The following is a 12,597-nucleotide window of genomic DNA, read 5'->3' as shown; positions in this document are numbered from 1 at the left end:
ATCGCTTGTTCCCAAATATTTTAATCCCTGTAAGAACAGAAAGCAAAAGTAAAAATTTTTTAGCCAAAATATCATCAACCAATAGACTAACCAATTCTAGTTATCCTTTTTGAATTATAAAGGTGTTTAAAACAAACTGAACACACACTGTTCCATGCAGAAGTTTGAAATTACAGAGAAACATGCATCTGAAGCAAAACTGACAAATGGAGCCACTTCTACAGTCTAACAACAGGTTATACAGCTGCATCTCCATTTCCCCAGTCCTTCAAAGTCCTTCCACTGGCCCTTCATTGCTTCCACATCACACACAGACAATATACAGCAAGTGGCCTATACCTCTTCTTTCCAATCTTTCCCAGGGTTCCAGGGGAAGGAAGCCTGGTATGTGGGTGGGTTCTGGCTAAGCTCAGGCTACATGAGGGAACCGGGGATTGTGGGCATACAAGTCAGATCACTCTCATTCCAAACACATTCTCTGTCACTCTACACCACATTAGATTGTTACCAATCACACTACAGTAGATTACTACTAATTATGATGGAGTGGTCTCTTTTCAGAAAGTCCGAGAATGGAGTTTGATTAATGAAAGAAGATACTGATGACAATTTTACTTGGCTCAGCATCACTCAAGCAAAAAAGATATTCAGTTAAAAAATATAAACAAGATTCATGCAGAAAATTTATCTTAACATTGAGGGACAAAACAAATTAGCTCCATTGCATTTCTGTTATTACACAAACACAGTAATGAATCTTAGATGTCTTACAATTGCAATAATACAGTATTTTTGTGCTAGCATATTCCCTTTTTATCATAGATATAGAAACAACTTACAGATACAAATGAACTGCTGCTAAGATTATTAGCCTGCTATCTTAGAAATAACCTAGCATTTATAAAATATATAGCAAAGCACTAAAATCTGATAAAACAACAGTACTTCTTATTGAAGATCAAGTAAAAAGTGGTCCATCATTCATCCTTAATACAACAGAGGGAAAAAAACCTCATCCTTAATGAATTAGGATGACCAAATTTCAAAGTATAAAAATCTACAACGCATCAATTTTCATTTTATCTTCAAATACTTTCAATTTATATATAATCTATACTTACAGCTCACCATTACTGTAAATGTATATAATGAATTAAAAAAAGGGAAAACCAATATTTCAGCTTGTGTGCCTGGACAAATATAGGTCTAAGATGAACAGCTTTAAGATTCACAAGTGAAAACTATGTATTCTAGTACAAAAAGCAGTAAAAGCAAAATGGGCATTCACTGCTAAGTCAACAGCTTCTGAAGAACTAAAATGGATATAGAGTAATACATTTTATCTTTGTAGTATCTTTAAAATCATAAAAGGTTTCAAAGCATTAATACTGTTTAGAAATAGTCAAGTAAGAAAGCTTACCTATGGATGATGTCTTTTCTTCTAACAAGGAAACTGAGTCACAATGTTAAAGCCTATTTACATTTAAATCAATGACAAGATTCATGTTGATGCCAGTAGTAAAGGCAAGAGCAGACATACCAGCCTAGATTTTTGTTGTCACAAAATGATATCAATCTCAAACAGTATATGCCAGAACAGATGAGACACATTCTTAATTTGAGTGCTTCCACTGATACCACTGATAGTTTTGCTCTTGTATTTCAGGCTTCTGCTACAGACTATTTTGAGAAAAATCAGTAAAATTTTCTAATGAAAATTAAGCAACTAAAAATGCATAGAGATTTTCTTTTAATGTTGTATTCTATAGAACTGCAGCAGTAATTACATAATAAAATATTTTATTGAATATAAATGTATGGCTAAGAGGAACAGTAGACGAGAAAGCTGACAATTACCTACTGCAAATTTGTCTCATATATAAAATGTTGCTACTGCTACTCCCAGACTACTGAGACCACCTCCTTCCATTTACTGTACATATTCTTCAGAGAAAGTTAACAACTGAGAACAGTTTTCCCATGATGAAAATGAGCATGCTTCTCTGTACATCTTTTTATAGGCTAGTCACTTACTTTCTGTAACAGGCATGAAAGTGTAAAATTAAATGTTACAATTAGATCTTTTAGGAAATGTTTTAAAACATACTAATATATTTGTAAATAAACCCCGAACAGCACTATAATATAACACTAATTTTGTTTGGTGGGTTATCTTTGTCTTATTTGAGGTTTGAAAGTCAAATTTTATTCTTGATCACACAGTATGAACCTCTTCACCTTCTAGATGGGAATTTTGCTCATTGTCTCACACAAATGGCTCCTTCTGGCTATCCCATAACTGATCACTGATAATATCAGGTCTAATTGGTCTAGTATATGTTGGTTTGAATACAGATTTTTTCTATTGATGTCCTGTAGTTCATCTGGCAAAAGAGAAAAAGGGAATTACAAAACAGTACTATCTGTCTTTGAAAGGCAAAAATACAAAGTAGAGATTAAAGAGTTAACACAAACATTATTTTTGGCCCTCGATCTCTTTATTTTTTATGTCTGGAAACCATTCAGTGTACTCTCTGAATGCAAACAAAACAAAAGCTCTTTTTTGGCATCTATACCTGTACTATACGAAGACTGGTGGAGGTCATGTATTGAAAAGATGATGTTATGCAAATTAAATGAGAGGATTTGGGAGAGTCCTGTTTTGCTATTTGTCCCTCTATTTGCTTTTCAAGCACTGATGCACACAGAATGAAACAGAATCCAGAGCATCTTTAATCCTACTGTTACTTATCCTCATCTCTCCACAGCAATTAACAATTCGGCAGTACTCAGTACAAAACAGGATACAGCTGAGAGAGTACCTATATTCTGTGATTAAAGTCTTTCATACATGCTAACTGAAAATCCTTTCAGCATGCAATTTCAGTTGCCTTTTCAATTCCACCTGGCAAAAGCTTAGATTCAAAGAGTATGATGTTTATAGAAGCTTCCAGTCCTACCTATATAGTCCTCCTCAGATGATGAAATAAAGAGAAGCCCTTTTTTTCTTCCATGAATATAAGCCTATCTCTTATTTTAGTGAAAATATCAAGTGAGCTCTTATCACAGGATTTATTAGAAATTAACTCAAAAATTATTGAGAGCAAATTCTTCTATTTCAGTAGCTGATGAATATGCAGTATTTTACCCATAATGCCATACCTTTTACCATTTAAACTGCAGGACCATCAACTGATTCTGAGCTTTTGGGTATGACTACATATGCCAGCTGCCTTGACTCTGTGTCAGGGCAGAATCCCAACCTTATTTCTGTGATGAAGATATACAAAGAGGTAATCCAGGAGGATGCTGTAGCACACTTTGAAATACTCTGTTTGGAAGAGCAGGATCCTGGGCATGTCACAGCACACAATTATCACAGTTTTAGTGTAGCTCAACAGGGAAATAAAACATAGGCGCTCTCTCAAGTTTTTTATATAAAAGAATAATTAAACTTTCCCAATATATGTACTCTTGAGTAGAGCAAATTTAAGACAACTTACAATGAATGCTTTTCTTAGATACCTTTGAAGTTAAGAGTTAAGATTTTTCAGTAGTTAAGAGTTTTCAGAACTGCTCTTTCAGTCAGCTAAAAAATATAAACGATTATACTGTTAAAATATATATATAAAGCCTTATATATGCCACATTAAATGACATAGGAAGTAAATGCAGTTAAAATTTTATCCTTTTTTCTAAGACACATATTCCACAGACTGCATTATTTCTTTATGCAGAAAAAAAGGCAACATAGTTCTTGATCTACACCAATAATTAAATGTATTAATACACATTATATTAATTATGAATTAAATATCAATTAAATAACAGTACAAAATAACTGACAGATGTCCATCTTTTTTTTTCTTGTAATATCTTGAACTAAAACAATATTGGAGTGCTTACTGTAGTTTATAGTTTATATGATACCCATTGCTTTCTCTAAACTAAATTCAAAACAAAGAGATGACAAAGAAAGATTTTATTTTATTGTGTCTTTTTTTGCTTTTTACTTTGTCAGCAACTTACACATCTAGTTCCAGGTGAAGTTCTTAGCCCTTTCATGTATGGATTCAATCTAAGGCCCCCTGAACATCAATTAGATCCAATGTTTCTAAATTTATCATTAAAATGAGACAGCTTTCACAAAAACCCGGATACCTTCATCTGCTTCATGCATTCATCAGAGATATGGATTAGATAAACTTTAGAATTCACTTACAACTAAGAGCATCCTATGATTTTATGATTAGGTTCACATACATCTTATAAGGAAAATCTGGTTCTCTGAGTACTGGTTTAATTTTGCTTCCCAAAGGAGTATGGGATTCCACATCAAGACTTATCTGGAAAAGTTCATAGACATGCTTTGCTCTCCTGATACACCAAAAAAGTCAGTAAATTTTTTAATCTGAAAAGATGAACAATTGCCTTAGATAAGTGATGTATATCAGGAAACCCTTACTTCAGTTATCCCTGAAACAGGAATAATAATCTTACTTTGTCTGTTTGGCTTCGTCAATTTTTTAAGCAACTGACATGTATACAGCTTAGAATCATGGAAACATAGAATAATTTAGGTTGGAAATTATCTCCAAGATCACAGAGTCCAACTGTTAGAACGCTTTATGGAGTTCTACTTAAAAGACAAAACTTGTATTCTTATAACTTCTGCTATAAGAACTGCCGTTTTAAGAAATTTTGTATTGTCACAAAAATGGCTGAAATTTCAGTAATGATACTCAGCTCACTTTTGTATTTCTCAAGTCTCCTGGCCTTTGGCCTTGTAAAAAAATGATATTCAAATTTCAGTGTTGCAATAAAATGTAGCATTTGGAAAAGCCCTGTATTTTGCTTGCCTTGACATTCTGTCAAGATGGGATTAGTGTTAATTCCCATACACATGGGAACCTTTTTCTTCTCTTTTACATAACTAGGCACAAGCAATCTTGATCCCTTGGCAGCATAAATCTTCAAGAAGAGTTCAATCCTAATTAAAAACAACTCCATTTTTTTGAAGCAAAAAAAAATTGTCTCTAGATTTTTTTCAGTGTTTTAGTACAGGAGTACAAAAAACAGAATGTGCTTGAACGGACACACCAAGGACAAAAATAACTGCATCAGTTGAAAAAACTTCCAGCAGAGAAAACACTAATCTTGTTTTGGTAAAAACTGAGGGCAATGATACCATATTAAAAGACTAACACTGGAGAATCATAGGCCTGCTATTCATGGAGAGATTCTTTTCAGCTCATTATCTTAATTTCACTTAAAGCGCACTGTTAAGGAATTATTCCCATATTCATCCTGGAGATGCAGAAATTATTGTTAGTGAATACTGCAACCACATTGGGGTTACATTATATATCTTATTAAAGGGGCCACATTAACCATACAGTGCTGTGTCTTCCAGTGCTTTTCGTTCTGTCTGACAATGCGAGCAAATGACAGGTTTATCTACTTATTTAAAGGTGCTACTTGAAACTGTAAATTAATGCCTTAAAAACCATCAAAACACTATAATTTTGCAGAGGAGTTACAGCACAGGAAGTATTTAATGACATATATTCAATTAATATTTAATTACACAATCAATTATATTGCTGAAGACCAAAAAAGTGACCTAAATGAGTGTTTCAGAGCAGTTTTTAATTGATTTGTATGCCTGCATACAACTTAATGTTTATAGTGGTCATCTCTATTCATTGTTAAAAGAACATTAATTTATTTTTTAAACTATGAAAAAAAATAGTTTTGGCAGTAGCTACAGTTTATAATGGAAACAGTAAGACTCTCTTGCACAATACATTTGGAAGAGCGCATCAAACTATAGTGAAATATCAACATTAACATAACGCAGGAATGTAATGTTGGTTTCTTTTATCAGTATGAAGTTGCTACAGGAAAAAAACCTCAATCTTAAAACACTAATTCTGCTGTATTTTCAATTATATTTGTGCATAAAGATTTTAGCTTACTCATCAGAAGTGTTACTATACAGAAAGAACAAAAAATTGCATTTAATAGAGATCAGTCTAAAGAAAGAAACAAATGCAGATCTCCAGTCATGCTTCTCTTGGCAAATTCACGTCCATAGTGCCCTAAAACCTCATGCTATGACAGCTCTTTATTCAGAAGCACCGAAGATGGTATCACGCTTTGTTTAACAACAACCTTCCAAAATCACCGGGGAGCCACTGAAATACAAATATGCTTAGCCATCACTTTTTTTCCACCAGTTTCTTTCAGCTGTAGCAATGGCTAAGGAGGAGTACAAAGCAACTTCATTTTCTAGCAGCCTATTCTCATGCGTGGTCCAAGAGGAAGCTGATTTATTCCTATCAAGCACTTGTCAAACTGACTCATTTATATAATGAAGCCTTTACTAATAGTTCCATAGTGGAACTACTTGCTCCTATGACCAGTAACAAGAACTTTTAAGTTTCCATTTTTTTCTATCACACTTTGTTTTCTTGAATATTCAACTGAAAACATGAAGAAGCAAGGAATGAATTTTTCTTTGTCTTAAATACAGCCATAAGCACCTCAAGGAGTATAAAAGAACAAAATAAGAACAGTAGTAAGTCATACTACAACAGCTCATTTGATAACACTGTGGTATTTTACTACAGGTACAATTTCAAAACTCTTGGCAAAAACCTTGAACAAAATAAAGCTGTTTTTATTCAAGAATAATCAGTGTTTCTGGTAACTGTAATCTTTGGCGAGCAAAATCTTACCTCCTTCTGGAAATCAGCTGTTAAAAATATTACACGAATTACCATCACTCACCTCTCCTATCACTTCTGGCTGCATTTGTGGATTTTTCAGAAGGGCAAGGACAACGTCCTTCACATTTCACTGAGATTTGTTTTCCTGAGACACAGGCTTGATACTCTAATTTGCACTGTAAGGAGAGAGAATGACTATCATTAATAGAAACATATAACAGAAAATTATAACTTAAAGAATTTTGAAGCAATTTTTCACGGTGCTTAAATCTTTGCAGACACAGGTGCTAGGAAAAGTTTTCTGCAGTATATGCTACCTTCGTACCAAAAATTAGATTAAATAAAGGTACAAAGTTTTTTGGTCCCTAACCTGGCTACAGTTTCAGACTTGATTCAAGTATGAATGCATGTGTGGTGTAAGACTGATTTTAATATCCATGCTGAATGGAAGTAGAGTGCATTGGTTTTATTTGTAGTATATGAGCAAATAAACACAGCAACAATATTAATAATTGATAGGAAGCAATTAACAGTGAATTGTTAAAGAATTTATCACTTAATTTCTGTCTTTAAGATGACAGTATTCTAGTAAAAAGCATTAATGAATAAAATGGAAAGTTGCACCTGATGTAATTCTGCATAGTGACTGTCTTTTCCAGTATGGAAACAGATTAGTTTCGGTGCTTCTGATCTATATACTTAGAGCTCCAATCAAGAAACCATATAAAAATTAACCACATCTAACCAGGAAATGGAATTGTTGTATCAAGCACACAAATATAATGTAGCTAAAAACCACATACAGAGAAACTAACATCATTGTACATTGTCGTTCCTTCTGAAAAGCTGAACTTTTATTCCAAAAGAACAGTTCCTTACATAGAGATCTTTCCCTGGTATTTTGTCAGTGTATTATCAGGAAAAACACAAACCCAAAAACAAAGTGGGGGGGGGGGGAAAGCATGTACAAAGAGCTTTTTAAAAAACAAAAAGAGAGAGATGGTTACAGAGAAAACTTCATCCTTGAACAAAAGACGGAAGATATCTCATTAGTCAGGTAAATGACATAGAAATATATGAGTCAGAAAACCAGTTCAAGTAACAAGTAAAAAGTGTTTTCTATGCATCACAACACTTCAGAAGAACAGTCACACCAGACTTTGTATCTTTTATTCTCTGACTCATCTTTCGTTAGGGTTATCTAACCTCAGTTTAATGCAATTCCCTTATAAAATTATCAGGTTTTCCAGCAAACCACGGAATCAAAGTTTCTCTCTCTCTCCTAAAAATATGTAAGGGGTGGGAACACTCTAGCCATGTAAGAATCAAGAAGCTTCCTGACAGGCTGCACTTGAGGTTTCCACTAGTTTGCAGATATAAGTGCTGGGAATTTACAGAACTTCATCAACCTTTCATGCAGTCAGACTTCCAGTCCTGCCACACACTCATGCAGTTCTCTACCTAGCATAAGCTGAGCTGCATCACTGTATTGATATAATACCTTTTTGCACTGCCAGTACCAAAAAGAAGACAGAAAAGGATACCACATATTTTATGTATTTCCATAAAATCATTATTATCTGAATAACTGAAGTATACTTTACTTTTTTGCCAAAAAGGCACTGTTAAAGTAAAATGATGCTGAAAAAAACTTTTAATTAAAAAAAAAACAAACAACAAAAAACAAACAACCCCCCCAAAAAAAACCCAAAATCAAACCAAACAAGCAAAGAAACCCCCCAAACAAAAAACAACAACAACAAAAAAACCCAAACAGAACTGCTCCATTTGAAAGCTATATAGCCATAACATCTCCTAAAGGACCAGAAAATGGCAGTAAAGCAAACACCTGCCTATGATGATTTTGAAACAATCTTTTGTACCTCTGCACAATTATCCTGGCCGTACAGGAGAGTGCTTGCATTAGCTACGATGCCCACCAGCCCTCTTTGCAAACAGTATCTAATTCACATTTTGATATTCAAAACAATATTTGGAGTTTGTGAAAGGGATTACAGTCCAAATTTAATACGTGCTTCTGTTAAAAAGAGGTAACTTTTCATTTTAAGATCTGAGGATTTTTATTGTTCAATCTTAAGTAGTTTACGGAGTCATACCTACAGACAGCTGTGCTTTAGGTTTTGATTACTCCACTTAGTGAGACTACCACTTAAAACTTGACATATAAACCCATTCCAGATTTGTTTTACTGAGAAGCAAAGTATCAAGAGTGCCAAAAAAAAAGGAATATTTTTTTAATTTCTCACTTAATCTTTTGAGAGATTATTTTTACAGACTCCAGTGCTTCTACTTTGATTCACTTGAATGTAGCTGAAGAGACTAGTAAATAGTTCATAGCTGCTCCAGCTAACATAATGAGTTGTGAGTTTAGTCCTTTTGATTTGTTTTCCTTTAAGTTGTCTACTCAGTCCTATTTGCAAATAACGCTATCTTTTTAAACGTTAAAAAAAATTTAATGTCCAACACCTGCCACAGGCAGGTGAAACACTGATTGCAAGGTCAGCACACAACACTTCCAAATCAGTACTCCCATTCACAAGTATGATAAAATTTTAAACTCAATGAACTCATTTTATGGGCAAGCAGGCAGCAGAGATATATTCATTGTTTCCAGAAACAAAGGAAAATCATGGTGCTTGCATTAGTCAGAAATGAATCCAGGTTGTTCTGACAAATTCATATCAGCAGCTAATGACACCAGGAACATAACTCTGGTTCAAACATCTTGTCATCATTCCACAAGTAAATAGTGCACTGGGATACTGCTAAGATAGCTCAGCTAAATAAAAACTTTCTTCCATGTTACTCTCAGGCTGGTAGAAGAACAAGCAACATACCTGAAAAACTCCATAGAAAAAGAAATCTGTGACATACAGACTATGAGGACACAAGAAGTAGTGGTAAAAAAGGAGAGGTAGTGTTGAAGACAGTGATGAAATAATTTGGTTTTTGTGGGGAAAATATCTAAATAGTTTAAATAGCAAAAAAATACATGAAATATTACATTATGTATAGCAATAAAATAATGTTTATTTATTTGGCTTTATTAGTGACTTTTCTATGTGGGGAAAATGAAATTGAAAATGAAATTTTCAAGACACTCATCTGTTAGATTTTGTAATATTCCTTATTTAAACTGGTTTTATAAACTGCTAACTGCTTGTGCTACTTTTATCACAATCCCTTATATGCATGAAAAAATTCCATTTAACTTTTGAATAAATCTAGCTTTTTATCTTCTGATCTTGATTCCCCTTTCCTCTTAGATATTAGTTTTCTATGCTGGAGTTTCACCACGTCTCATTTGTATGCTTGATTCTAAGGACACTTCTACTGTATGAATTTTCACATGTTTTGTTTCAAGACAGAAGAGTAAGTATTTTTAACTTCAGAGCAATATGCTTGCACAACGCTTAAGGAAAATAAATCACTTCAATACAGACAAAAACATGTACCACAGGGTCTCTTGGCAATATATTTCAGGATGAAAAATTCCTCATTTCTGTACTGTCAAGTGTCCCATAGAAAAATGCAATTTGTTCACTCATATTCTGCCTGTTTGAAAACCTGTTCAGTCTTAAATGGACTCAACATTCTTCACCATTTACAGAAAGTAGATTGTTTAGTGAACTAGAGATGAGCAATTAAAATCTGTGGGAAAAACTTCAAAGAGTATGTGTCATCTTTAGACATGACTCATGTAGCTTTCTTTACTGTTACAACAGCAAAGATGAGAACAGTTATCTTTCTGGTACAACTACTACAGTGCATGTTATTTTGATATACATGAGCTCTGCTCTTAGAAGTATTATTATAGAGTTTCAAAGATTAAACGACAGTAATATATTTCATTAAGCTCTTCCACCTTCCGTTCCAAAGTAACTGTCAAAGGCTGCCAAATATATCTCTGTATATTGTACGTATAAAGAGCCTAAAGTTTTTTCTCAAGATGAAAAACCCCACCTACTTTTCCATGGAAAAATAATGAAAAAATGAAAATATAAGGAAAAAACCCTACTGGTTTTGCATGCATTTGACTGGCACAAATGCAAAGACAGAATACACTTTATTTATTACATTAAGTTCCAAATATCCTGACTTCCCTTGTATTTGTAAACCAAGTTCCAGGTAAAAATTATACATTTTTATATATATATAAAACTTTTTGATGACTTCAAATATTCAGGAAACCTCTACAGAAAGGAGTAATATGTCAGGACATATATATATGTGTCATCTATACATAGGTAAAATCTCTATGTTGAGTGAAAAAGAACATTTAGAGAATACTTATATGGTCTAGAAGTTTTCAAATTAGTTGAATGTTATATTTCCAGCCTTGCATACTTGAACTGGCTGAGCAACTTCACAGCCTTTGAGAAACTCTGAAGGACAGATTGCAAGTAGCTGGATTTTACCAAGGTTCATCACACTCTTTTACATTGCAACCTATTAAGCCATATTATGGTTATTTGTGTGCATCTATTGTAATATGAATATCAAACTAGTTGCAAGTGATCCTCCAAGAGTAGCACTCAGTGTCTCAAAATGGAAGACTGCACTTGGTGGACTTTAGCAAGGCTAAGTCACAACCATGGAACTATTCTGTCTTTTAATTTCCCCTAGGAAAATGCTTTTGAAGGTGCTGGGGTCCACCAGTGATGCTCACTTTTTAAATACCACCTCATAAAGGCACAGGAGCAGGAAATTCCCAAATGTTGGAAGTCAAGCAGGCGAGGAAGAAGGCCGGCCTGGCCGAGCAGGGATCTTCTGGAGATAAGGTAAAAAAAGAAAGTGCCCAGTGAAAGCAAGTCGGGTAACATGGGAGGACTAAAGAGATGCTGCTTGCCACTGCAGGGAGAGAACACGTGGCCAAAGCTCACTTAGAGTTGAAGTTGCCCAGTACTGTCAGGGACAGTAAAAAGGGCTTTTAAAAATACATTGATAGTAAAAGATACATCACACAAGTATCGCTGGCCAGTCAAAGAAGGTGATTGTCCTTCTCTGCTCTGCACTGGTGAAACCTCACCTTGAATACTGTGTGCAGTTTTGGGCACCAAAATATATGACTGATATGAAGCTACTAGAAAGTATCCACAGGAGAAACAGAAAGATGGTGAAGGGCCTTGAGGGGAAGTCGTATGAGAAGTGGTTGAGGTCACTTGGTCTGTTCAGCCTGGAGGACTGAGGGGAGACACTGCAGTTACAACTTCTTCACGAAGGACACAGAAGATCAGGCACTGATCTCCATCCTCTGGTGATCAGTGACAGGATCCGAGAGAATGCCCTGAAGCTGTCTCAGGGAAAGTTTAGGTTGAATATTGGGAATATGTTTTCTTCACCCAGAGGGTGGCTGGGGACTGGAACAGGCTCCCCAGGGAAGCAGTCACAGTATCAAACCTGCCAGAATTCAAGAAGTGTTTCGACAGCACTCCGAGGAACATGGTGTGATTCTTAGTGTTGTTCTGTGCAGGGCCTGGAGTTGGACTCAAATGTTCCTTGTCGGTCCCTTCCAACTCGGGTTATTCTATGATTCTAATCGGTTGGAAGATGAACTAATAGATATTCTATTAAACATGGATGAGGAGTAACTTCAGAAGATAGGAACATAATAAAAATACTCATATTATGGAAACAGGCTAAAATATAATGTAACTCAATACAGAAAACTGCTATGTTCTACTCTAAGGTAGACAAAATAATCAAATCATATTTTAAATACAACCTGGAGCAAGTGGTTAGACATCCATTTTAAAGGAAAAATAAGAATGTAGTTCATTAAGAACAACTGAACAGTGTTTTAAAACATTATCATACGAGGATATATAAACATGAGTGTAACCTA

General features: G+C 34.5%; 1 protein-coding gene across 3 annotated transcripts in view; it reads right to left on the bottom strand.

Moving 5' to 3' along the window:
- The window catches only part of SPOCK3 (SPARC (osteonectin), cwcv and kazal like domains proteoglycan 3), a 179,813-nt gene that overhangs the window by 42,836 nt on the left and 124,380 nt on the right, over positions 1–12,597 (bottom strand). For all 3 annotated transcript variants that reach the window (XM_051790187.1, XM_051790188.1, XM_051790189.1), the window contains one exon: positions 6,793–6,907. In XM_051790187.1, coding sequence (XP_051646147.1) covers positions 6,793–6,907 — 115 coding nt within the window. The remainder of the gene's footprint in view (positions 1–6,792; positions 6,908–12,597) is intronic.

Source organism: Manacus candei, unplaced genomic scaffold (genome assembly GCF_025592945.1).
Source record: "Manacus candei isolate 608988 ecotype Guabito, Panama unplaced genomic scaffold, ASM2559294v1 h1tg000028l, whole genome shotgun sequence".
In the NCBI taxonomy this organism is placed as follows: domain Eukaryota; kingdom Metazoa; phylum Chordata; class Aves; order Passeriformes; family Pipridae; genus Manacus; species Manacus candei.
This window is presented reverse-complemented; position numbering and strand designations above follow the sequence as displayed.